The sequence below is a fragment of the Euprymna scolopes genome, chromosome 44 (genome assembly GCF_053919585.1).
Source record: "Euprymna scolopes isolate OS-2025 chromosome 44, ASM5391958v1, whole genome shotgun sequence".
In the NCBI taxonomy this organism is placed as follows: domain Eukaryota; kingdom Metazoa; phylum Mollusca; class Cephalopoda; order Sepiida; family Sepiolidae; genus Euprymna; species Euprymna scolopes.
The window spans coordinates 45359654-45385032 of NC_136525.1; the positions used below are offsets into that span (position 1 = coordinate 45359654).

General features: G+C 36.7%; 1 protein-coding gene and 1 pseudogene across 7 annotated transcripts in view; both read left to right on the top strand.

The window, feature by feature from the left end:
• The window catches only part of LOC145268829 (ras-specific guanine nucleotide-releasing factor RalGPS1-like), a 333592-nt gene that overhangs the window by 205882 nt on the left and 102331 nt on the right, over window positions 1–25379 (top strand). For all 7 annotated transcript variants that reach the window (XM_080124486.1, XM_080124484.1, XM_080124485.1 and 4 more), the window contains exon 3: window positions 9169–9298. In XM_080124486.1, the coding sequence (XP_079980612.1) occupies window positions 9185–9298 (114 nt within the window). In that variant the 5' untranslated portion in view covers window positions 9169–9184. The remainder of the gene's footprint in view (window positions 1–9168; window positions 9299–25379) is intronic.
• LOC145268982 (5S ribosomal RNA) lies at window positions 7404–7522 on the top strand (annotated as a pseudogene).

The following is a 25379-nucleotide window of genomic DNA, read 5'->3' on the forward strand; positions in this document are numbered from 1 at the left end:
ATCCGCTGTGCCATGTACCAAATACTCTATCCGCTGTGCCATGTACCAAATACTCTATCCGCTGTGCCATGTACCAAATACTCTATCCGCTGTGCCATGTACCAAATACTCTATCCGCTGTGCCATGTACCAAATACTCTATCCGCTGTGCCATGTACCAAATACTCTATCCGCTGTGCCATGTACCAAATACTCTATCCGCTGTGCCATGTACCAAATACTCTATCCGCTGTGCCATGTACCAAATACTCTATCCGCTGTGCCATGTACCAAATACTCTATCCGCTGTGCCATGTACCAAATACTCTATCCGCTGTGCCATGTACCAAATACTCTATCCGCTGTGCCATGTACCAAATACTCTATCCGCTGTGCCATGTACCAAATACTCTATCCGCTGTGCCATGTACCAAATACTCTATCCGCTGTGCCATGTACCAAATACTCTATCCGCTGTGCCATGTACCAAATACTCTATCCGCTGTGCCATGTACCAAATACTCTATCCGCTGTGCCATGTACCAAATACTCTATCCGCTGTGCCATGTACCAAATACTCTATCCGCTGTGCCATGTACCAAATACTCTATCCGCTGTGCCATGTACCAAATACTCTATCTGCTGTGCCATATACCAAATACTCTATCCGCTGTGCCATGGGTCCTTGCGGACAATTCTAGTACAAATAGGTTCTAAAATTCATACTAGAATCGTTCATAAAGACCCATGGCACAGTCAATAGAGAACAGCTAAAGATTTCTTCCCCTCTCGATTGCAGTATATTGTTAGGCCTATGTAGGTGGTCCGACCTCCTAGGTTTTTGACCCTTGTGTCACATCTTCCTACCATAGGAGGAAGATAAATATCCCCTTGTGTGATGCTGCTACAATACCTAGTTTCCCCTTTTAGCTTAAGTAAGAATAAAAAATGTTTGAAATTTTGTCAGGGAAGGGGAGAAACAGTGCTTGTATAAATTGATATTTTAAATCGACGCATTTCAGGTGAAAACATTATTACATACTTACGTGTCATGTCGAAATTAGTATTGATTCAAAAAAATTATGAAAAATGACCTAGCATTAAAAATAATTAAAAGTAAAAAAATAAAAGTAATTGAATTATCGAGTTTTTATTTTCTGTTTAATGTGGAAGAGTTTTACGATCAGTTCAGTATGAATAACTTATTTATCTCCCTTGACTTAAATTAAGAATCCGCCATTTTTAGACAGAACATAATTGCGAATTTTTTGTTCGAATCATTTTTAGTAATTTTTGGAATGTATATTAATTTCGCCATGACACGCAAGTTTGTAATGTTTTCACCTGAAATGCGTTTGTTTAAAAGATCAGTAATCTGGGCAGGAGCTGCTAGAAAGGACTTGTCCTGCCTTGATAGAGTTCAAAATAGACTTCGTAGCCTCGTAGGAGATGTCCTTTTCTCTTCCTTGCAACCTCTATCTCACAGAAGAGATGTTGTGAGTTTGTCTTTGATGTATCGTTATTTTCATGGAAAGTGTTCGACTGAGCTTCAATCTATGGTCCCCCCTCGCCTAACTTTCACAAGAAACACTCGTCTAGCTGTAAACACTATCAATAATTCCCCCCCCCCACTCTTTATCTGTGCCTAAACCTAAATGTAGACTCCATGAACAAAGCTTCTTTCTTAGAACTGCACGCCTGTGGAATTGTCTTCCGTTTTCCTGCTTTCCGGCTGACTACAATATGGTTGTGTTCAAGTCTAACGTAAATAAGTTCTTGATGAGCCGTTCCATATAAGTTATCAAATTTACCAGATTTTCATTACTAATGATTACTATATTGTCCAATTTCTACTGTACACTCTTTAACCCTTATCCTTGAGTGTCCTCTTGGCCTTGATAATGTGGTGATGCCTATGTAAAAAACAAAAAAAAAATCCACACAAACACCAAAGAAGCATAATTTCATAAATAGAAATAGAATTTTATTTATGTCCTAAATAGAAATAATTGGAATTTGCATATTGATAGTATTAATATCTTTTTTAATTCTAAACTAGCAGAATGCCTGATATTGTCCAGTCATAAAATATTCTTAAATATGATATTTTAATTTGTGCCGATTTCGTATTTATCATTTTTTTTTCTTTTTACATAGGCATCATCACTTATCAAGGCTAAGAGGCCACTCGAGGATAAGGGTTAAAGAGTGTACAGTAGAAATTGGACAATATAGTAACCGTTAGTAATGGAGATTCGGTAAATTTGTTAACTTATATGGAACGGCTCATCAAAAACTTGTTTGCGTTAGACTTGAAGACAACCATATTGTAGTCGGCTGGAAAGCAGGAAAAACGGAAGACAATTCCATAGGCGTGCAGTTCTAAGAAAGAAGCTTTGCTCATGGAATCTATGTTTAGGCTTAGGCAGAGATAAAGAGTGGGGGGAAACTAGTGATAGTGTTTTCTGCTAGACGGGTGTTTCTTGTGAAAGTTTGGCGAGAGGAGACCATAGAATGGAGCTCAGCCGAGCACCTGCCATGAAAATAACGATAAAGTAAACTCGCAACATCTCTTCTGTGAGAAAGAGGTTGCAGGGAAGAGAAAAGGACATCCCCCCACAAGGCTAGATCCAATATTCTATTGATTATTATATTGTACCCAATATATAGTTGTGATTTCAAAAATTATTAAAAAAATGACTTAGGTGCCATCAGCTAGAATCGAAACCAAAACACACAGCTTTTGCATATTTATTTGTTATGCAGTTAAACATATGCATATAAAAAGTTAAAAAATAATGTTCTTTAATTTTTATTTATTTTTTTTTCCTTTGAACATTATAACGCTGGGTATGGGGCAGCCAAACCAGCTGCCAACATCGCCCTGTGTTTTGTTGAAAGCTCTTTTTAATATCCTCGTTGTTCCCTTAAGTCTGGATCTTGTAGCAGTTAACAAACTATTTACTATAAGCGGATCAATGCCTGGTGCCAAAGTGATTCGGCCAGACTGACCAATCGGTTAGCAGGGCGAATTGATTTGTGCTGTCCCCTTAAGGACTATTTTTAGCCCTTTGGGATCTCAGCTGCGATCGCCAGAGAAACGCCAGCAAGACCTCTCTCACTCACACCTCCTACTGCTACTTGTTGATGACTGCAGTCTGATGGCAGACGACACCTTCAAACAGATATTTACACTTTCTTTCTCTCCAGTTTGAGATACAATCTCGCCTTTTTTAAATAAACCCTTTATTATTGTTTTGTTAAAAGCAATGTCGTTTGGCCTTGTGTTTATCTAAGTAATTATTAGGAGAGAAATGCACAACATTTCCCTCCTATAATCTCTTTTGCACTTGGTTCACCAGGAATATTAGTTAGGTAGGACTTTAGATTCTTCTTCATAAGTCATGTGGTACCTATAATAACTGGTATGATTGATATCTCTTTAAGATTCCAGTTTCTTTTCATATCATTCATGAGACCTTGATATTTGGTCTGTTTCTAACATAACATATATATATTTGCACATGTTGAGTCAACTTGTGCTTGCCAAGTTCCAATTTAAAAAAAAAAAACCTCTTAGCAACTATTTTTACCGGCTAAAAACCAGATTGGATTTGTTTCACAAGTCCAAATCCTCTATATGTCAAGTTTCAAGTTTATAAACCAAAAATTGACGGAGTAGTTTGGTAGAGATCGTTCATCAAACAGACAGTCATATATATATATATATATATATATATATATATAGGCAGATGTTTGTCGTTATTTGAATTCCTTAAAAAAAAAAATGAAGCAAAAAAAACAAAAACAAAGAAACTGAGACGTGTATGCAAGTATTATGTTTTTTCTAAACAGTTCACTTCTTGTACGTAACAAAAAAAAAAAAAATATGCGAGCTGAAATCGAAATCAAAGCCTGAAGACAGTGAGTCAAGTAGAATAACAATTAGGCCAAACACGATCTTTAAAAAAAGTGTTTTCAAACCTACTTATCCTTAACATAACTAATCTGTCATGTGAATGATTCATGCATGCGCAGTCATGAAACAGTTGACAAACATACAAATCTGATAACCCCTAAGTACCAATTTTTATTCTTTAACAGCCCTTTTTTCCAGATGAAAACCAATTAAAACGTTTTCCATGTCTGAATACCATACATACCAAATTTGAAGTCTGTAGATAAAAAATTTGTTATATAGTTTGAGAAGTATCCTCACACACACATTCTCACTTTTATATATCTATATATCTATAAAAGTGTCTGTGTGTGTGTGTCTGTTTGTACATTTCCCTAAGCAATAACTTTGTTAATTTTTAGTCTACAGACTCGAAATTTGATATACAGGGTACTGAGATTTGGGAAAATCGATGTGATCGGTTTTTGGCCAGAAATTTGGCGATTAAGGGGTCAAAGTTCAACGATTTGACCTTTGAGAACTCTACCAAACCCCTCCGACAATTTTGGGTCTACACACTTGAAATTTTAGATATAGGTTCCTTGGATATGGATCTAACTTAATAACTTGATTTGAGCCCAAAACAATAAATTTTAAGGGGTCATAATAGGGGTCAAAGTTTAAAAAAATTGACTTTTTTTTTTTTTTTTTAACATACACCTCCAAATACCCGGGCAATGCCGGGCTGAAATACTAGTAATATATATAAAACTAATCCCTTTAATCCCTTCTATTAATAGACTTTAATCCTCTCCCTACATCACTTGAAAGGATCAACATTTAATCATCCTATTTATTGTCCGATTCTGTCTGGTGCGAAACCAAATCTGAACTATTATCGATTTTTTTTTAACCCCCCCCCCGCCCCCATCTCCTAGGGTACCTAGGTTCGACACAATCACATTGACACACCGGTTTTCGCCAGATCACCAAAGTTAGGCAACGTTGAGCCTGGCTAGTACCAAATGGGTGACCATTTGGGAAGGCTAGGTGCTGTATATACCTTCTGGGAAGGTTGGACGTGGGGCCAGCACCCCTCACCCCGAAAAAAAGAACTCCTTGCTACAAAAGCATTTGCGAAGTTGTGGATGGCCTATGCCCTTCCAGGTGCTCAAGGCTATGGATGGGATGGATAGGGTACCTCTGTTGTAAAAAAAAAAAAAAAAAAAAAAAAAAAAATTATAAACTGCATCTAGAGATTATATACAAGTTATGAAGCTGCGTCTTTACTGTTAAAAGCACTATTATGATTGGATTCTACTCCAAATTATTTACTTATATATATAAATATGTTTATTTTCCTAATATTACGTTGTGATTTCAGAAGTGCAAATCCTACCAAAAAAAAATTCTTGTTTTATATTTTCTTCTTATAACCGCCGGGAGATACTTGCATCGTCATAGTCACCCCCCAACCATACACCTAAAACTATTAATAGAAAAAAAGATTTAAAGAAATTTTTAAAATCTCTAAATGGCTTTTCTTTTTTTTTTCTTTTTTATTCGTTTTTCTTTCTTTTTTTCTTTTTTTTCTTTCTCTTTTTACTTTTTCTTTTTTCTTTCTCTTTTTACTTTTTCTTTTTTCTTTCTCTTTTTACTTTTTCTTTTTTCTTTCTCTTTTTACTTTTTCTTTTTTCTTTTTTCTTTTTTTTCTTTTCGCTTTTTCTTTTTCTTTTCGCTTTTTCTTTTTTTCGCTTTTTCTTTTTTTCTTTTCCTTTTTTTCTTTTTCTTTTCTTTTTTCTTTTTCTTTTTTTTCTTTTTCTTTTCTTTTTTTCTTTTTTCCTTTTTTCCTCTTTTTTTTGCATTTTCACAATTAAAACTTAGCTACAAATATTTCTATATTAAGAAATATTTGTAGCTTATTTGTACTTGTAAAAAGTGCAAACCCTTTTCATTTAAGAATTTGCATTTAACTTTAATACGTCTCGCGTTTATTGGTTTACTTTTGCTAAAGTCGATTATAGTTGGGTCAAATTCTCTAGAAGCACCTTAATCTATACTCCTATAATTTTTTTTGTGTACCGATATTCATATTAAAACATTTTTTTTCTATTTATTAAAAAAAAAAAACCCACTTTGTTATACATCGATCGTTGAATTGCATTCATCTGCAAAAGATCTAGTTAATTTGTATATTCTTTTAAACATTCATTTTAATTAATTCCTTATTAGTTTTTTCGGTTTTCTTTAGTTAAGTATTACGTGTAATTATATTCATGCAGATAGTCTACATGATTTATACTTGTGTAATGTTTGCGTAAAAAGCTTATAGTAAACACAAACCTCTTTCTATATATATATTATGTATGTGTATACATATTTGTTAAAAAAAATTTTGCCTACCAAAATCCTCTGTCAGTTTTTGGTCTAAAGACATGAGTCTTCATATATAAGCTATTCAAGCTGCTGCGAAACTTTATATTTGGGTTTTAGCCGGGGAAAATTGGTGCAAAAGTAGCGCTGGGGAGAAAAGCAAAGAATAAAACTAAAAACGCTAAGAATGGCACATTAATTACCAAATATGAAAAAAAAAAAAAAAAAACCCTAGTAAATTATCCATATTTGGATTCTTCGGATTACTCTTAACTTGTCATTTTCACAACATTTCGGTTGATGTAACCTCCTACCCTCTTCAGGTGTATCTTGACGAACTCGAGTCTTTTTGTTGAATTCAGGAATCTGCAGTGTACCGGGAGGAAGCTTCACACGCCTTCTTTCAGTGACTTGGCACACAATACATTGTAATCTACAGTAGGAATTTCAAAAGGAACCCTTTATTTAATCAGCCCTGTCGGTGGGGCATTAGAATACGCCGACTGCCCCCCCCCCCCCTGCAGAGGGTAAAAGTCCCTCAATGGGGGTCCTGGATATGACCTTAAACTATATCCGATGGTGAGGCCCCACCATGCGGGACGTGGGGAGTGTGGAGCCACCCTTTAATTACCATTGCTCCCAGGTCCACTCTGACCCGGATACGTAGTACCTGTTAGGGTCCCAACTATGGGTTAAATAGAAACTGACGTGAAAACAACAAATATATTCTATTAAAAAATTTTTTCTTCAAAATCTTTGGATTCGGCATTAAATAACCTGAAAAGGGTTGATATGCCGGAAAACAACCAACCAACCAACAACCTTTATCTAATCTAGTGTTAGCATGCTCTCATTTTGTCAGTCATGACTGGTTATAAGTCATAAGTAGCCTATGACATTATTTTGCCTCTCGACTATATATCAGTTAATATCTTATGTTTTTAGATAGTGATGTGGTCCTCGATTGATTAACTGTATCTGTGTCGGATATATACTCGAGAGTCAAAACAATGATAAGAATATTCTCTTGTCATAGCCCTAGTAATTACTTAATAGTGTTTTTACTTGAAATGCATTTTTTTTTATATCCAATTATAATGCACAAGCACCCCCTTATATATATATATATATATATATATATATATATATATATATATATGGCATAATCACGTTGACACACTGGTTTCCATCAGATCACCGAAGTTAAGCAACGTTGAGCCTGGTCATTACTAAAAGGGGTGACCAATTTGGGAAGTCCAGGTGCTGTATGTAGGAGGACGTCGACACCTCCCTGCAAAAAGTTGCAAAAACCTAACGTCGTCATCTCCCCTAACGGGGATATACATGCGACTGAGGACAGCTTGTGAATTTCATACTCCCATGAAACTTCCTTGATTAACTGTTACAATATTTTTGATTATAATGGGGTATGATCTTTATAAACGATGTTGCTAGGAACTGACAAATCGAATTAATGCATGTTCTGCTACCAACCAATCAGAAACCAGAATTGCTCCATAAATATTAAACCTTTTTTTTAGCAATTTCGCATATGTTTTTTTCTTCGTGTCAACACGGGAAGAATCTTTTGCTCTATGGATTCCAACTTGAGAACTGTTTACTGCAAACCAGTCACCTCCCGGGACTTGTGTAGAACAACGAACCATCGGGAACTGTTCTGTCTACTGCAAACCAGTCACCTCCCAGGATTTGTGTAGAACAACGAATCATTGGAAACTGTTCTGACGTATCAAACTCTGGAATGTTTGAATTGTAAAAGTGATATTTTTCTGATGGTCGAAGCTTCAATTCTCAGTGTGGGTGACGGAAAAATACAATTGCAAATCACTCAGGACCTCAACCCAATCGTGGCTGATGGAATGAAAAATGGCGAAAACAAAAAAACTAGAAAATTGTCCGTATTATTTGAGTTCTCTAGCCTACTGATTTCATCTTTTAACAACTTTTTGGTCGTGGTAACCCCCCCCCTTCCCGCTTCATGTGCATCTTGTTGACCTTTGGAATGTTTCTGTTGACCTCTGGAAAATAATATTTGCATAAAAAGCTTATAGTAAACACAAACCTCTTTCTATATATATTTATGTATGTGTATACATGTTTGTTAAAAAAAATTTTGCTACCAAACTCCTGTCAGTTTTTGGTCTAAAGACATGAGCCTTCATATATAAGCTATTCAAGCCGCTGCGAAACTTTATATTTGGGTTTTAGCCATACATACATCTACTGTTTTATTCATTATGTAAAGGAGAGTTATCTGTGTGTATGTATCTCCAGTTGGAGAGGAATGGGCTGGGTAGATGGGAAAAAGAGGAATGGGGAGAGAGGGGGGATGGGGAGAAGATAAGAGAAAAAGATAGACGGCTATAGCGAGGCAGAGAAATAGACGTTTCAATAGAAATATGATACAAATTTTATCCCATTCAAAATTCCAGGATTCAACCGAAACATTCCAGAGTTTGACAAAATACACATGTGTGAGTGACTGAAAAATACAATCACTTAGAACCTCTATCCAATCATGGCTGATGGAATGAAAAATGACAAAAACAAACAAACAAAAAAAAAAAAAAACTAGAAAATTGTCCTATTATTTGAGTTCTCCAGGCTACTGATTTCATCTTTTAACAACTTTTTGGTCGTGGTACCCCCCCCCTTCCTTCCCGCTTCATGTGCATCTTGTTGACCTTTGGAATGTTTCTGTTGACCTCTGAAAGTACCAAAAAAAAAAAAAAAATTGTTTGTATTATTTGGGGTTCTCCAGACTACTGTTCTCATCTTGATTGCCATTTTCACAACTTTTTGGTCGAATCCTCATCTCAAAAATTAAGAAACGTTGAAGCAATTTCCCTTCAGATTATTTATCCCTGTTTTTTTTTTTTTTGTTTTTTTTCTCTCAGGGGGGAGAGTGCAAAAATGAACATACCTCATCGAATCCTGACTCCCGAAGAGCACAACAAAAGCATCACAAAAACATTGGAGAGCGACAGCAGTGGTGATTACAACACTCCACAATCTTCGTTTGCTGATGTAAGTACAAATTTTTTTTTTTGTTATAGTCTGTTAATGTACTCCCTAATTTTCTGCGGAGCGCTACCGGAAGCGGTGAAAAGGCAAATGAATTCCTTCACTTTTATTGTTCTTCAGTATTTCTATTGTAAAGCGATTTATTGAAATCTATAATATAAAGCTGAATGTCTGTGTATGTATGTATGTATGTGTGTGTGTGTGGTCACGAATAGGCTCCTATATGGTTGACTATTTTAAAAAACTGATTACATATGATAGAAGATGTATCGAGACACAGGAATGGGTATGTTTGATCTGGCAGAATGGTGGTTCATTAAAATTGTGGGGTCTGCATTCTCACCTGGTCCACAAAGTATGGAAATAAAAAATTAAAAAAAAAAAATGTTTACAAGTGTTTTTGATATAGATGTACATAAGAATACTTTGATAAGTATGTTTTAGCTTAAATAGGGATGGTATAATAAAATTGTGGGGTCAGCGTTCGCGCCTGGCCTCCATAGAATGAAAATAGGCACAAACTTTAATAAAGACTTTTCATATCTATCTGCGTAAGTATACTTTGATAATTATGTTTCAGTTTGAAGAAATATGGTATAATAAAATTATGGAGTGTTCGTTCTCACCTTACCTCCATAGAATGGAAATATGTCACAAAGTTTAACAATGTTTTTTAATATAGATCCACAGACTATTGTGATAAGTGTTTCAGTGTGTACAGGTATGGTATAATAAATTATGGGTTTTATCTATTTTATTTTTACTTTCATCATATTTTGCTTTGGTTTTGATACCCCCAAATTCGAAGCTATCTCTTTACAACCTTTCCTTTTCATAACCTATCATACTTTCATAAATCAGTCCATTTTCTGTAGGCTGTTTTTGAACCCAGTCAACAACGGGTACTTTTGCTAGTAAAATATAAAAAAAAAGGACATTATTAAAAAGTATACAATAAAAATTAACAAAATTATACAGATAAAAATAATGTAATCTTTATTTGCACTTTTTAATAAAATGAAAAAAATAAGTTTTTATATTATTTGAAATTTTACCCTCCTATATTTTTTTTTCCATCATGGGTATGTACATGGTACAGATTTAAAAAAAATCTTGTTTTAGGATAAATTCTGGATAAGCACCAAAATTTTTTTATAAATCAGGGCAAAGGTTAAAAAGTTAAGGTTATAGTCAGCTAACATAGTTCCTAAATCCTGGCGTTGCAAGGCAAATCTTTTTTCTTTTTTTTTTTTACATGGGCATAATCACTTATCAAGGCCCAGAGACCACTCGAGGATAAGGGTTAAGAGTGTACAGTAGTCAATTGGACAATATAGTAATCGTTAGTAATGGAAATTCAGTAAATTTGTTAACAAGTGGAACGGCTCATCAAGAACTTGTTTACGTTGGACTTGAAGACAATCATATTGTAGTCAGCTGGAAAGCAGGAAAACCCCCAGAAAAATAATATCAAAAAATTTTTTTTAAATATGTTTTCTTTGGCCTTAAATCAGTGCAGATTTCCTTGGTGTATGATAACCATTTCCTTTAAATAAAATCTAAAAACTGCAATAAAACTAAAAGATACAAACACCCGAAAGTATCCTGTACCTCTATATGCCACCATTCGCCCATGTATGGAGTACTGTTGTCATATTTGGGCGTGTGCATCTGCTACTAGTCTCTCGCTCCTAGACAAGGTTCAAAAGAGTCGCCAACCTGATAGGTCCTGAACTGTCATCTAAGCTTCAGCCTCTGTCCCATCGACGAAATGTAGCATCCCTCTGCCTGTTCTACAAGTATTTTAATGGTGAATGCTCTGACGAACTGCAAGCACTTGTGCCCCCACGCCGAAAACACCCTCGACAAACCCGACAGGCAGATAAATACCATTCCCTTCCCACACCGTAGAGATCCCTAGATGTAAAAGAGCTTTCTACTCCAGTAGTTTCTTCCCCAGCTGTACTGACATGCAGAAGTTCAAGTGTAACGTGAACCGACATCTTGCTGCCCAACTCCCTACATAGTACCCCAGTAGCTGTTGCCCCTGATAGTAGCCCCCCTACACCAAAGTGGCAATGTGCCTTGTTTAGGGTGAAAATGTAATTAAAAAAAAAAAATTCTTGATATCGTCATCATCTTCGATTAGGATATACATGTGACTGATGACCACTTATCAAGGCCTGGAGGTCACTTGAGGATAAGGGTTATTGAGTGTACAGTAATCAATGGGATAATATCGTAGTAATCATTAGTAGTGAAAATTTGATGAATTGGATTACTTAGGGGGACAACCCATCAAGAACTTGTTTACATTGGACTTGAAGATGACCATATTGTAGTCAGTTGGAAAGCAGAGAAATGGGAGAGTTCCACAGGCGTGCAGTTCTAAGAAAGAAGCTTTGTTCATGGAATCTACGTTTAGGTTTATATACAGATAAAGAGTGAAGGAAATTATTGATAGTGGTTTTAGTTAGACGAGTGTTTTCTGTGAAAGTTTGGCGAGTGGGACACTATAGATTGCACCTCAAACAAGCACTTGCCATGAAAATAATGATAGAGCAAAGACAAACTCGCAACGTCTCTTCTGTTGGATAGAGGTTGCAGGGAAGAGAAAAGGGCACCCTCCGCTAGGCTATGAAGTCTATTTTGAACTCTGTCAAGGCAGGATAAGGTGATTCTAGCAGCTCCTGCACAGATGTCGCAACAGTGTTCCATTTTCATCTTGGTTTCAAATTTTTTTTTAAGATATTGACATTGCGTGTGTTAAGAATGGATGGAATAAGCTCAGAGAATTTCCGTTATTACTAACCAGCAGAGCATTACCAGTGTTAATCAAGGAAATAGTTTTATTTTTTTAAGAATAATAGGCCGGCATCATTGTAAGTTATCCCGTTATCCCCACTCACCGTTTTTGTTTGGCGCCATTCTTATTTCTTCATCGGCAACTGATAACAGCGGACAATTTCCATTCTTTTATTCTTGCAGTGAACAAAAGACTCTGAGTTTTGATTAAATTCTTTCTTTGCTCGCCTCGTTCTAATTGATTCTTCCTTGGAGTCTTTGGAAATTGTCTGACTCTAATTATGATTCCAATCAAAGAGTCAGCATTTTTTGGTCAATATTTTCGTTTTTCTAAAAGAATTACAGATTCTTGCACAAAGTAGAGCGGAATAATTTTGAAATCCGTATTTGGATTATTCGGACAAATGTTTCTTATCTTGGTTGTTATTTGCTTCAGGAAACCTTTCGGCTGATGTAACCTTCATCCATCTTAGTATGCATTTTTTCGTAAAATCCTTCATTTAATCCACAATGATAGATTGTTCTCGTCCTATCAGCCATGACACTGAGTAAAAGTCTTAACTTGTAATTGTTAGTGATGGGATGATGCCAATATTTGGGTTTGTATTACTGTATACATAGATTCGAAAAAGTTGTCAAAAAACAAATATATAACAAATAAATGTTATCAAAGGCAAGATAAGTTACTTTTCTACCAAACTGGATATAATTTTCGTATTTTTATTCAATTTAACATGTTTATTCAGCTCGAAAACCATACAGTGTTTAGCGATGTATTGGAAAATTCAAGATGGCGGCCGATTCTCTCTTTAACACGGTAAGTTCGGAAAAAGGTGTAATAAATAATAAACTAGACAAAATACTGTTAGAAATTCGCTCAATATATGTTACCGTGACATAAGTTGACATATATTCGGTGTTTTTTTAATAGTATTTTGTCTAGTTTATTATTTATAACACCTTTTTCCAAACTTACCGTGTTAAAGAGAGAATCGGCTGCCACCTTGAATTTTCCAATACATCGGTAAACACTGTATGGTTTTCGAGCTGAATAAACATGTTAAATTGAATAAAAACACGAAAATTATATCCAGTTTGGTAGAAAAGTAACTTATCTTGCCTTTGATAACATTTATTTGTTATATATTTGTTTTTTGACAACTTTTTCGAATCTATGTGCACAGTAATACAAACCCCAATATTTTTCCTGATTCCGACATAATTACTGATTCCGATTCCTTACAAATAGCTAAATATTTAACTATAAAATTGCTATTTTTTCCTGATTACCATAAAAAAAAATGTATATTTTCTCAGACGTGAAAACACTTGTGGGGTGGGGTGGGGTGGGTGGATGGATTTATAGATTTTAGTTTTAATTAAAGTTTAAATCAATGAATATTTATTATTACTACCAGCGGTGGAAGATTATTTTTAAAAACAAAATCAAATAAAAAAAATAATTAAAGGAATCGTTTTTGGCATCAGAAAATAGACATACATTTTTCAGATACCGATACCCCAAAATTTTCCGATTTTTTTTTCAATTTCTATTTATGTTCCTAACATTAGTAATTGTATTCTTAATAGTGCCTGTACTCAGGATTGAACCATCAACCCCCGAAAGAGTGTCACTTAGAAGAGTTTTATTACTTAGCACTTATATGGAAGTTGAAGATTTAATCCTTATCCTGGTGCTGCCAGATCAGGCTGTCTGAAGATATTGGCTTCCTGAGATGAGGCCTTGTCGGCGGGGCATTAGAATACACCGACTGCCCCCCTGCAGAGGGTAAAAGTCCCTTAATAGGGGTCCTGGATATGATCTAAACTATATCCAGTGGTGAGGCCCCCGCTTGTGGGCTTTGGGGAGTGTGGAGCAACCCTTTAATTACCATTGCTCCCAGGTCCACTCTGACCTGGAGTGGTAATACCTGTTAGGGTTCCAACTATGGGTTAAATAGAAACCGACTTGAAAACAACAAATATACTCTATTAAAAAATTTTTCTTCAAAATCTTTGGATTCGGCATTAAATAACCCGAAAAGGGTTGATATGCCGTAAAACAAAAACAACCAACCAACCAATCCTGAGACAAAATGCACCTAACATTGATGCTTTTTGTTTTTCTACTTCCTTTTGCAAAACTTAATTATGTTCTGTAAAACTAAAAACAAAAAACAACCCACCTGTTCCCCCCTTCTTTTCCTTCTTCCTATTTTCCCTTTCTCTTTCTATCTCCCCCCCCCCACTTCCTGACTGGTTTCCTAACTTAAAATGTACCAAACATTAATACTGTAATCATTTTCCCTCTCCCACTGCAAAACTCATTCATGTTCTGCAGGATAGGACACAAAACGATAAAATTCACTATAAAACAACCAAACCAAACGTTACAAACTAGCGATTGAAGATACAAAGAACTTGAAGAATAAAAATCTTCTACAAAATAACTGAATGCAACATGAATACTATTTCCAAAATAATTGGATTCGGCATTAAATAACCCTAAAAGGGTTGATATGCCGTATAAAACAAAACAACCAAACTAATCTTTATTGGCTAGATTAAGAATAGGATTACAAATTACTCATAACTTTTACTCCTGTTATGGTTGACAGGACGAGAACAAGATTAAAGAAGGTTTTGTTTGAAATTTTTTACAGATTCTTGTGTTCAGCAAGACACACTTGAACTTCAGAGGTTACCTCGTCCGAATTGCTGTGCGAATAATATTCCAGATGAGAATGACAGTCTAAATTACCAATTCTCACCCTAAAAAATTCCAATGAATGATTAAAAACGTTTTTTATTGGGAGGGGGGGGGGAGATTAAAAACTTCAAGATTAAATGTTACTAGAACGGCTATCTCTTCTGGCAATCTGCTCCACAGTAAAGCTCCACAATAAAGCTCCACAATAAAGCTCCACAAATGAAAAAAGACTTCAAATAAATCCAGCAGAATCATCATCTCATGTGGCCATAGGAATAAAATTCTTGCTTAAAAATAAATTTCGATAAATGATTTTAAAATTGTTTCTTAGGAGGTGGGGGGGGGTTTAAAAAGTGTAAAGTTTTGTTTCATGTACGTACAAAGAAAAATGAAAAATAATGTGGCGAAAATTTTGTGAACGCAGGCTTGCCTCTTAAACGGCCTCGGTGTGTGTTTTGTCGACGCAGCGTCATGATGCTGAAAAGAGTCCAAGATGGCGCCTGCGGCCTTATATCACAATGCAGTCTCGCAGAATGTTGTGTGCTCTCGCGCACGTATTCAAATTTGGAGGACTCTGTCTTTTATAAAAACAGGCCACTGGAGCAGACGGGACAAATGTGAAAACGAGTCTACGGAAAGTATCGACGGACGACGACGCTGCTGCAGTTTTGTGTACTCTTTTTTCTTTGCAACAACAAATAAATAATATTTTGAACGAAACGGATCCAACTTTGCAAAATTCCCCATACAGGTAGGTAAACCTTGAGGTGTTATAGTGAAAATGGCAAGCCAAATCAACTCGCAAGCAGTAAAAAAATATCCGCATTAGCAGGCAAATTATTTACAAGGCGAATGCCTGCCTGCCTATCTCTGGCTGCCCTACTGGCGCTTTAATTTTGGGGAAAATTTTTGATTAGCTTCACTGAGTGGGAGGATCCAAAAAGCACAGAAAAAAAGCACAGAAAGCTCGGCTTGTCTATACCCTGGCTACAGGACCCCTTCTGCAAAACTGAAATTCACAAGGCACATTATTATACCATGATGCACTTGCGTATGTCCCAGCTGACCTCTATTTCGCATAAATTAAGAAGTGATTAATATTAAAAAAAATTATCGTTATCTTCCGAATAAAATGTTGGAAATTCCTTAACATTTATGGCAAAAATAGTATTTAATCAAAACCAATAAACGCGTGAAAAATGGTTACACATTTTTTTTTTTTTTCATCTAAAAATGTCCAAGATGTATATTTGCTTGTTGAATCAAACAACTGTAAACGTCATCAGTGATAAAACGTTATTTTCCATGTGTAATGAATATCTGCTAAGCAATGTTATTTTTTATTTTTATTTATTTTTTTTATTGCCGGCTGATGATTAAGATGTGAATGTGTACCTATGTGTAATTATGTTATAGATTTGATAATGTTCCCATCGCTTTCGCCATTTCTCTCTCTCTATCTCTCTCTCCAATCTCTCCCATCTTTCTCTTCCCCTCCTTCTCTCCCTCTCTTCCCCTCCTTCTCTCCCTCTCTTCCCCTCCTTCTCTCCCTCTCTTCCCCTCCTTCTCTCCCTCTCTTCCCCTCCTTCTCTCCCTCTCTTCCCCTCCTTCTCTCCCTCTCTTCCCCTCCTTCTCTCCCTCTCTTCCCCTCCTTCTCTCCCTCTCTTCCCCTCCTTCTCTCCCTCTCTTCCCCTCCTTCTCTCCCTCTCTTCCCCTCCTTCTCTCCCTCTCTTCCCCTCCTTCTCTCCCTCTCTTCCCCTCCTTCTCTCCCTCTCTTCCCCTCCTTCTCTCCCTCTCTTCCCCTCCTTCTCTCCCTCTCTTCCCCTCCTTCTCTCCCTCTCTTCCCCTCCTTCTCTCCCTCTCTTCCCCTCCCTTCTCTCCCTCTCTCCCTCCTTCCCTCTCTCTCTTCCCCTCCCTCTCTCTCTCTCCCCTCTCTTCCTCCCTCCCTCTCTTCCTCCCTCTCCCCCACACTCTCCCTTTCTCTCTTCCTCACTCTCCCTTTCTCCGTCTCTCCCTTTCTCCCTCTCTCCCTCTCTCCTTTTCTCCCTCTCTCCTTTTCTCCCTCTCTCCTTTTCTCCCTCTCTCCTTTTCTCCCTCTCTCCTTTTCTCCCTCTCTCCCTTCTCTCCCTTTCTCCCTCTCTCCCTCTCTCCCTTTCTCCCTCTCTCCCTTTCTCCCTCTCTCCCTCTCTCCCTTTCTCCCTCTCTCCCTTTCTCCCTCTCTCCCTTTCTCCCTCTCTCCCTTTCTCCCTCTCTCCCCTTTCTCCCTCTCTCCCTTTCTCCCTCTCTCCCTTTCTCCCTCTCTCCCTTTCTCCCTCTCTCCCTTTCTCCCTCTCTCCCTTTCTCCCTCTCTCCCTTTCTCCCTCTCTCCCTTTCTCCCTCTCTCCCTTTCTCCCTCTCTCCCTTTCTCCCTTTCTCCCTCTCTCCCTTTCTCCCTCTCTCCCTTTCTCCCTCTCTCCCTTTCTCCCTTTCTCCCTCTCTCCCTTTCTCCCTCTCTCCCTCTCTCCTTCCCTTCCTTTCTCCCTCTCTCCTTCCCTTCCTTTCTCCCTCTCTCCTTCCCTTCCTTTCTCCCTCTCTCCTTCCCTTCCTTTCTCCCTCTCTCCCTCCCTTCCTTTCTCCATCCCTCCGTCTCTTCGTCCCTCCCTCTCTTCCTCCCTTTCTCTTTCCTTTTCTCCCTCCCCTGTCTTTCTCCCCCTCCCTCCCCTGTTTTTCTCCCCCTCCCTCCCCTCTCTTTCTCCCCCTCGCTCCCCTCTCTTTCTCCCCCTCGCTCCCCTCTCTTCCTCCTCCTCTCTTTCTCCCCCTCCCTCCACCCCTCTCTTTCTCCAACCCTCCCTCCATCCACCCTCCTTTTCTCCACCCCTCTCTTTCTCCACCCCTCTCTTTCTCCACCCCTCTCTTTCTCCACCCCTCTCTTTCTCCACCCCTCTCTTTCTCCACCCCTCTCTTTCTCCACCCCTCTCTTTCTCCACCCCTCTCTTTCTCCACTCCTCTCTTTCTCCACTCCTCTCTTTCTTCTCTCCCCCTCTCTTTCTTCTCTCCCCCTTCTCTTTCTTCTCTCCCTCTCTCTATTTCTTCCTCCCCTTTCTATCTCTTCCTCACCTTCTCCCTCTCTCCATCGCGTTCTCACTTTTGTCTCTTTCCCTCTCTCTTTCTTTCTTTCTTCCCTCCCTTTCCATCTTCTTTTTTTCTCTTCATTCCTTTTCTCTTCACTCTCTCTTTCTCTTTCTCTCTTCCTCCCGTTTTCTTCTTCTTCTTCTCTCTCTAATTATAAGATCAGTATGCAAGAAATATTATTTGATGTCTCTTTTCAAAGAAATCCATCTGTGACCTTACCCGTGTGATAATATTTAGCCATTTCTGTGCAGGGTAAATAAACCCCACCGTTACCTCAATCTGGTCACATCTGGCAATCGAATATTTTATAAATATTATTACATTTTTATGTATATATATATATATATATAATTTTTCATAAGGCGATTTTCTACCTTGCTCTCATGCGCTCTCTTTTTGAAGACTTGGAACATAGACTTTATTTCCAACTTCTTGTTTGACATACCACTCCCCCCTCAACATACCCTATTTCTGGCAAAAATTATGGATTTACCATTCTTAGAAAAACGTAAAACAAAGCCAATTTCCAAATTCTTCTATCTTCAGATAAAGAATTAGATTTTTTTTTTTTTTAATAGATACTATCCCAGTCATTTCTTAATATTACTTGCATATCACAACAGGAGGAACAATAACAATAAGTATTGTTTTGATATTAAATTTAGTAATCTCCTGAATTATATGGAAGCCCACTTTCTCTCATATCCTTTCTTTTTCGGTCCCTCTACATATATCTATATAAGCTGTTGATTCAAGAAAGATCCATCAAACCTTTGAATGTCTTGGATTATTTGGCACTTCTGCATGACATTGCGATGGGGCGAATGTGTGTATTTTAGTTTCAAGAAGTGCCGATTATTCTTACTATTTAATAAGTGAGCGGGGGTGAGGGTATGATGACAGTAAAAGAGAGAAGGAACAGAAAAGAATATACCAAACATTATATAAGAAAATGAAATACCAAGAAAAGAATTGTTTTTAAATTTGGAAAAATATTAAAAAAATTTTTAAGAACCTCCAATTTTTTTTAAAATGTGAAAAACGTTAAAAAAAAAAAAATCTTACAATGAAGTTCTGATAAAAAATTATATATTAATATGATAGCGTGTGTGTCATACTTACATCTGTTTTTTCTTCTGAGTGACTGTTTATGACCTTCTTCTTCTTGTAATAAATAATTTTTCCAAAAATTCTTCATAAGTTTCGGTTTCGATTATATCTGAAGAAACTAAAGTTATATATATATATATATATGATGATTGCAACGTCTTGTCAGACGAGTGCCACTCCCTCAGACATTTAAAATCCATGATTCCAAATGTCTGAGGGAGTATCTATACAAATATGATGTTACAGTGTCTTAGCTTTGTACGACAGCTAAGTCTCTCTCTCGGTTCAAAATGTTGAGATCCAGCAACAAGCAAGAGCAAGATAGCTAGCAACAAATTAAACTGCAGACCAGCTTAATGCGGGTACTGGTCTTCCGCTTTATGGTTTTTTAAATTAGAGATTTGCTTCTCCTAGAAAGGTTGCCTTCACCACGGCTTACGGGAGCCCTCTCTACCCCAATACACATATACACACACACAAATATACACGTTGCTAGTTGGCCGTTGACCCAGAAAAAGAGTTCATTCGCCCTTTGGAATATATATATATATATATATATATATATATATATATATATATATATACACAGGGTGACCCAAAAAATAACAAAAGCTAAATGGAGGCCATCTAGAACATATGGTGTAGAACGGAGAAGAAAGGTTCAAAGACCCTAGTGTTTTGATGTGATGTTTTGAATATAATAAACTAGTTATGACCAAAGTTTCATTTCATTCGGACAAAACACTAAGAAACGGGGCCTAATTAGAGTTGTATATGTATATATAGAGAAATAAAAAGGAACAAACTGAATTGTGTTCATCAAAGTTTCGTCTTTATTTCAAGACTTCCTCTGGATGAAATAAAGACAAAACATTGATGAACACATCATTCGGTTTGTTCCTTTTTATTTCTCTATTTTGTCAGAATACTATTTCCATCATATATATTTTTTCATAAGTTTTGGTTTTGGTTTCAGTTCAAACTGACGCACCAAAGTCATATGGATATATTTTTTTTATTTTTGAAAGCAGAACTTTATAATATATAAGAATCGATAGAAAATTGACTCTATAATAATATATACAAAATCTGTATAAATTAGAATATCATATTTAAGCGTATTTTATGATTGGGCTATGCTGGGTGTCCCTATAGCTTAGATAAATACTTTTGCAGTTTTAACAAAAGAGCTACATTAATATCAGGGTGTCTTCAGTTATGCTGAACATCTACAGAATGCCAACATCATTATATTACATATACATGTTCTGCTAGCAATATATATATATATATATATAATATATATATATATATACACACACACACACTTCTCATCATTATCAGCAATTACTCGGGACGAGTATGATTGTTCTCCCATCGGTGAGATTAGGTCTGGTCATTTGTGGGTCCTCAGATGGCTGTGGAGGCCGATCCTTGACCCACAGACTTTATTGCAGTGGGGGCATGTGTGGGTGGTTGTCTGGGTAGTGGAAGAGATGGAAGGAGCTATGTTGGTAGTAGATCTCTCCTTTCTCTGTTTCCTCCTGTTTTTTGCGGCTCTGTGGAGGTCCTTTTCTGAGTGAACCGTGTCTTCATGGACCATCTTGCTCCACATGCCCCTCTGAACAGCAGCATCCTCCCAACTGGTGAGGCTGAAGTGACACTGTCTCAGGGGGGTCTTTATGTTGTCTGTATATCTCTTTCTGTCCCCCTGGGGACCGCTTTCCCTCTTTTAGCTGACCGTAGAGCATTTGGTGATTGTCAGGCATGTGCATAACATGACCCGTCCATAGCGGCTGTTGTCAGATAATGGTTGTGGTGATGGTAGGAATGTTGGGCAAGACAACTGCTTTATAGACAAGCAATGGAACACGTACATCAAATCTGTTGCCAAGGTCGCTGGAAAAATGGTGGGATCTTTTTATCGATCCAGTAGATATCTCACTGCTGATGCAATTCTCTATCTATATAAGAGCCAGGTACGTCCAAGGATCGAATACTGTTGCCACATCTGGGCAGGAGCTGCTAGAAAGGACTTGTCCTGCCTTGATAGAGTTCAAAATAGACTTCGTAGCCTCGTAGGAGATGTCCTTTTCTCTTCCCTGCAACCTCTATCTTACAGAAGAGATGTTGCGAGTTTGTCTCTGATGTATCGTTATTTTCATGGAAAGTGTTCGAGTGAGCTTCAGTCTATCGTCCCCCCTCGCCAAACTTTCACAAGAAACACTCGTCTAGCTGAAAACACTATCAATAATTCCCCCCACTTTTTATCTGTGCCTAAACCTAAACGTAGATTCCATGAACAAAGCTTCTTTCTTAGAACTGCACGCCTGTGAAATTATCTTCTGTTTTCCGCTTTCCGACTATAATATGGTTGTGTTCAAGTCTAACGTAAACAAGTTCTTGATGAGCCGTTCCATATAAGTTAACAAATTTACCGAATTGATTACTATATTGTCGAATTTCTACTGTACACTCTTTAACCCTTATCCTCGAGTGGCCTCTTGGCCTTGATAATGTGGTGATGCCTGTGTAAAAAAAAAAAAGAAGCAGTTTGACCCTGCTCTATATGTCCCGATTCTCAAACCCCCGTTTCCATAACCTGGCAAAGGCTGCACTGCCGCATCTGATGTGGTCGATGATAAATCTTGTGGAGAGAGAGAAGACTGCCAAGGTAGGCAAATTGATCCACATTTTCTAACGTGTTGCCTTCCACAGAGATTGTGGGCAGCTGTGGGTGTGTGCCAGGAGTTGGTTGATGTAGGATCTGGGTTTTTTTTGATGTTAAGGTCAAATCCCAAGAGCCGGTAGGCTCTCTCAAAGGCTTCCAAGATGCTCTGGAGGTCCAGTGTCTCAAAAATGTACTCACACTTGAACTTTATCAGCATCGTCTTGACAATAATGATCATCAATCTGAACTTTAGCAAACACGATTCTTCAATTAAATTATATGTCTTCTGTATTCGATGCTTTTCCATTTTAAGTTTTGTTGTAATTTGAAGTCTGAGTATGAGTACTTTTTTTTTTTTTTTTTTTTGTTGAGATATCTTGTGTGTGTGTGTGTGTCGATTCTTTGTTGGTCTGATGATGAAGTGTTATCCTTGTATTGGGCTTCCACTGAAACATGTATGCACATATTTAACCAATAATGTTTGTATAATATATATTAGTGATGGGACGATTCCAATATTTTTACCGATTCCGATACAATTTTCAATTCCGTTCTAAATTTCTGATTCTGATACAATTACAGATTGCGATTCTTTATAAATCTCTAAATATTTAACTATGAAGCTGTTTTATTTATTTATTTATTTTTTTCACCGATTACCATAAAACTACATGTTAAATGTGCATTTATTTTCTCAAATGTAAAAACAAACTTGTGATCGATAGATTTTCGTTTAAGATCAATAAATATTGTTTTATCATTATTATCAGCAGTGGAAGATTTTGTTTTAAACAAAATAAAATGATAAAATAAAAAAGGATGTTAAGAATCGTTTTTGGCATCGGAAAATAAGCACAAATTTTTACAATGTCAATTCCGATGCCCCCAAAAGCCGATATTTCTGGTTTTTGATTCCAATTCTGATTAATCGTCTCAACATTAATATATATATATATATATATTAATGTTGACTATGAAAACTAGTGGCTACACATATGCTAATATGTTTCAGTGACCACCCTGCTAGTCACAGAGATATTCTTGGCCTGATGATGTGATTTTCCCTAGCAGGGTGGTCACTGAAACATATTTGCATATGTGTAGCCACTAGTTTTCATATTCAACATATTCATATCGTTCTGTCTAAACATTGAGCACTTTTTGGAAGGCATGTATGTTTTTTTTGTTTTTGTTTAAAAACTAAACAATATTACCAATAATATATATATATATATATATATATATAATATATATATATATATATAATATATATATATATATATATATATATATATATAGTAATTTATAAAATATATATGGCGATTAAGTTACGTGGAATATTCAGTGTAGCTTAATCGCCATATATATTTTATAAATTACTAACTAGCTCTACCTATGTATTGAGCACTTTTGAAGTAAATACTTAAAGTTTACACATAAATTTATTCTTTTGTATATTAATTTTATGTGAGTAAATGAAGACAAGTAAGGTACCGAAATGAAGCTTATGACCCAGTGGATGTTTTAATGATATTTATATCCATGTTTGGTGTATGGAAATGCAAAAAAAAAAAAATGCAAAAAAAATAATGATTTACTAAACGTTTTATTTACTGGCTATTTTTCCGGTATTCACCAGAAGTTATTATCTCTTTTAGTAAGTTCGATTTACTGTGTGTGTGTGTGTGACGTGGTTTATCTCAGCCTACAGGCAACTCACCCAGGCAAGTAAGGTACCAAAATAAAGCTTATGACCCAGTGGATGTTTTAGTGATATTTATATCCATGTTTGGTGTATGGAAATGAAAAAAAAAAAAAATAAAAAAAAATAACGATTTACTAAACGTTTTATTTACTGGATATTTTCCCAGTGCAAGGACCCAAGTTTGCCCAGCTGGGCAAACTTGGGTTCTTGTATTACAAAACTTTGTTGAAATTCAAAGACTTTTTTTCTTTTTTGTAACTTTTGTTTATTTCATCAAAAAAGTTACAAAAAGGAAAAAATGTAAGTCTTTGATTTTCAACAAAATTTTGAACTATATATGCTCTGCATCTATAAAATAGATACATTGAGCTTTACTCGAAATTAATGATGATTCTGTTTTTATCATGTCTCAACCTGTTAAACGAAAACGGTGTACATTGAAATTAACAATATTTCAAAAATAAACATTTATAAAAAAACATATATATATATATATACAGATGTTTTTATTTGTTTGCGATACTTTTTGACTAAATTCAGTTATTTATACAAAGGTGCATTTTTACCTAAATGCGAGTTGGGAATAATTTTCCCTTTGACCGATTTGGTGCCCCTAAATTCAACCACTCTGATTAGTCGTAGACGACGAAACACGTGTCAGTGGATAATTATATTTAAAAACAATATATATATATATATATATATATATATACAGGGTGTTCGGGATAAATTTGACGGTTTCGTAAGGAAAAAGATAAAATACTATAACTACAAAATTTCATGAATTGAAAAAATAATTAACAGACACAGAAATTACACTAGTGTCAACAAGTTTTATTCAAAATAACCACCATTAGCATCGATCACAGCCTCAATCCTGCTTCGGAACCTGGAACAAGCTGATGCAACAATCTCCCTTTGAAGAACCTCAAAAACTAGCTTAATTTTATCCATTAACTGGGCTTTTGTATTACTGGCACAGTGAGTGGTGTCTTTCACAACTGCGCCCCATACAAAATAATCCATGGGGTTTAGATCTGGGGAGTTTGGAGGCCAAACATTTGGACGGGTGAAGTCATAAAAATTTTCAGACAACCATTTTTTACTTTTCCCCCGAGGTGTGGCAAGGGGCCGAATCCTTCTGCCATACATAATACGGCCGACCATTGGCTATTCTTGTTATCCACGGCTTGACTACAGTGTTTAGCAATTCCACGTAGCCGTCTGAATTCAATCGGAGGCCCTCTCTGAAAAAAAGAGGAGGCATCACATCACCCTCAGAGGACACACATCCGAAAACCATCACGGTTTGGGGAAATTTAGTTTGCATTACACGAGGAATGTCCTTTGGATTGTATGCAAGCCATCTGTTATTCTGTGTGTTGTGTTTTTGATTTTGGCAAAGGTTTTTTTCATCGGAAAAGAACCAGATTGTTTGTAGTTCAGCAGGACGTTTCACTTTATTCAAAAGTTTCTTCGTCTTTGTCAAACGATTTTCACGGGCTTTTTTCTGTGAGCAGCTGACCTTTGCGTCGCTTGTATGAGTAGTAGTAGCGAAGGTCTTCATTGAGTGCAAGCTTCATGGTAGAGGTTGAAACATTCATTTCACGGGCCAAAGCCCGAATTCCAATGCCAGGGTTTCTCAACACTTTTTCCTGCAGATCTTCGAGAAATTCTCTTGTGCGAACGCAATCAGATCGCCTGTTATGGATCTTTCTTTTTGCTACAGCCTCGTAGTCTCCATTGCAAGTCTCTAGTTCATGCCTGATTGTTTTTACAGTGTTCAGGGAGCATTGGGCAGCAATCATGATATCCTTATTTTACTGACCGGCACGAATCATGATGATGCAAGTTATTCTCTTCCATGATTCAGGTGGGTTCCAGTTATCTATCCTCTCTGACATCTTGTATATGGATGAAGAAGGGTTCAAGCTGTAAAATGATGAGAAATGTGGGTTAATATATGTAAACT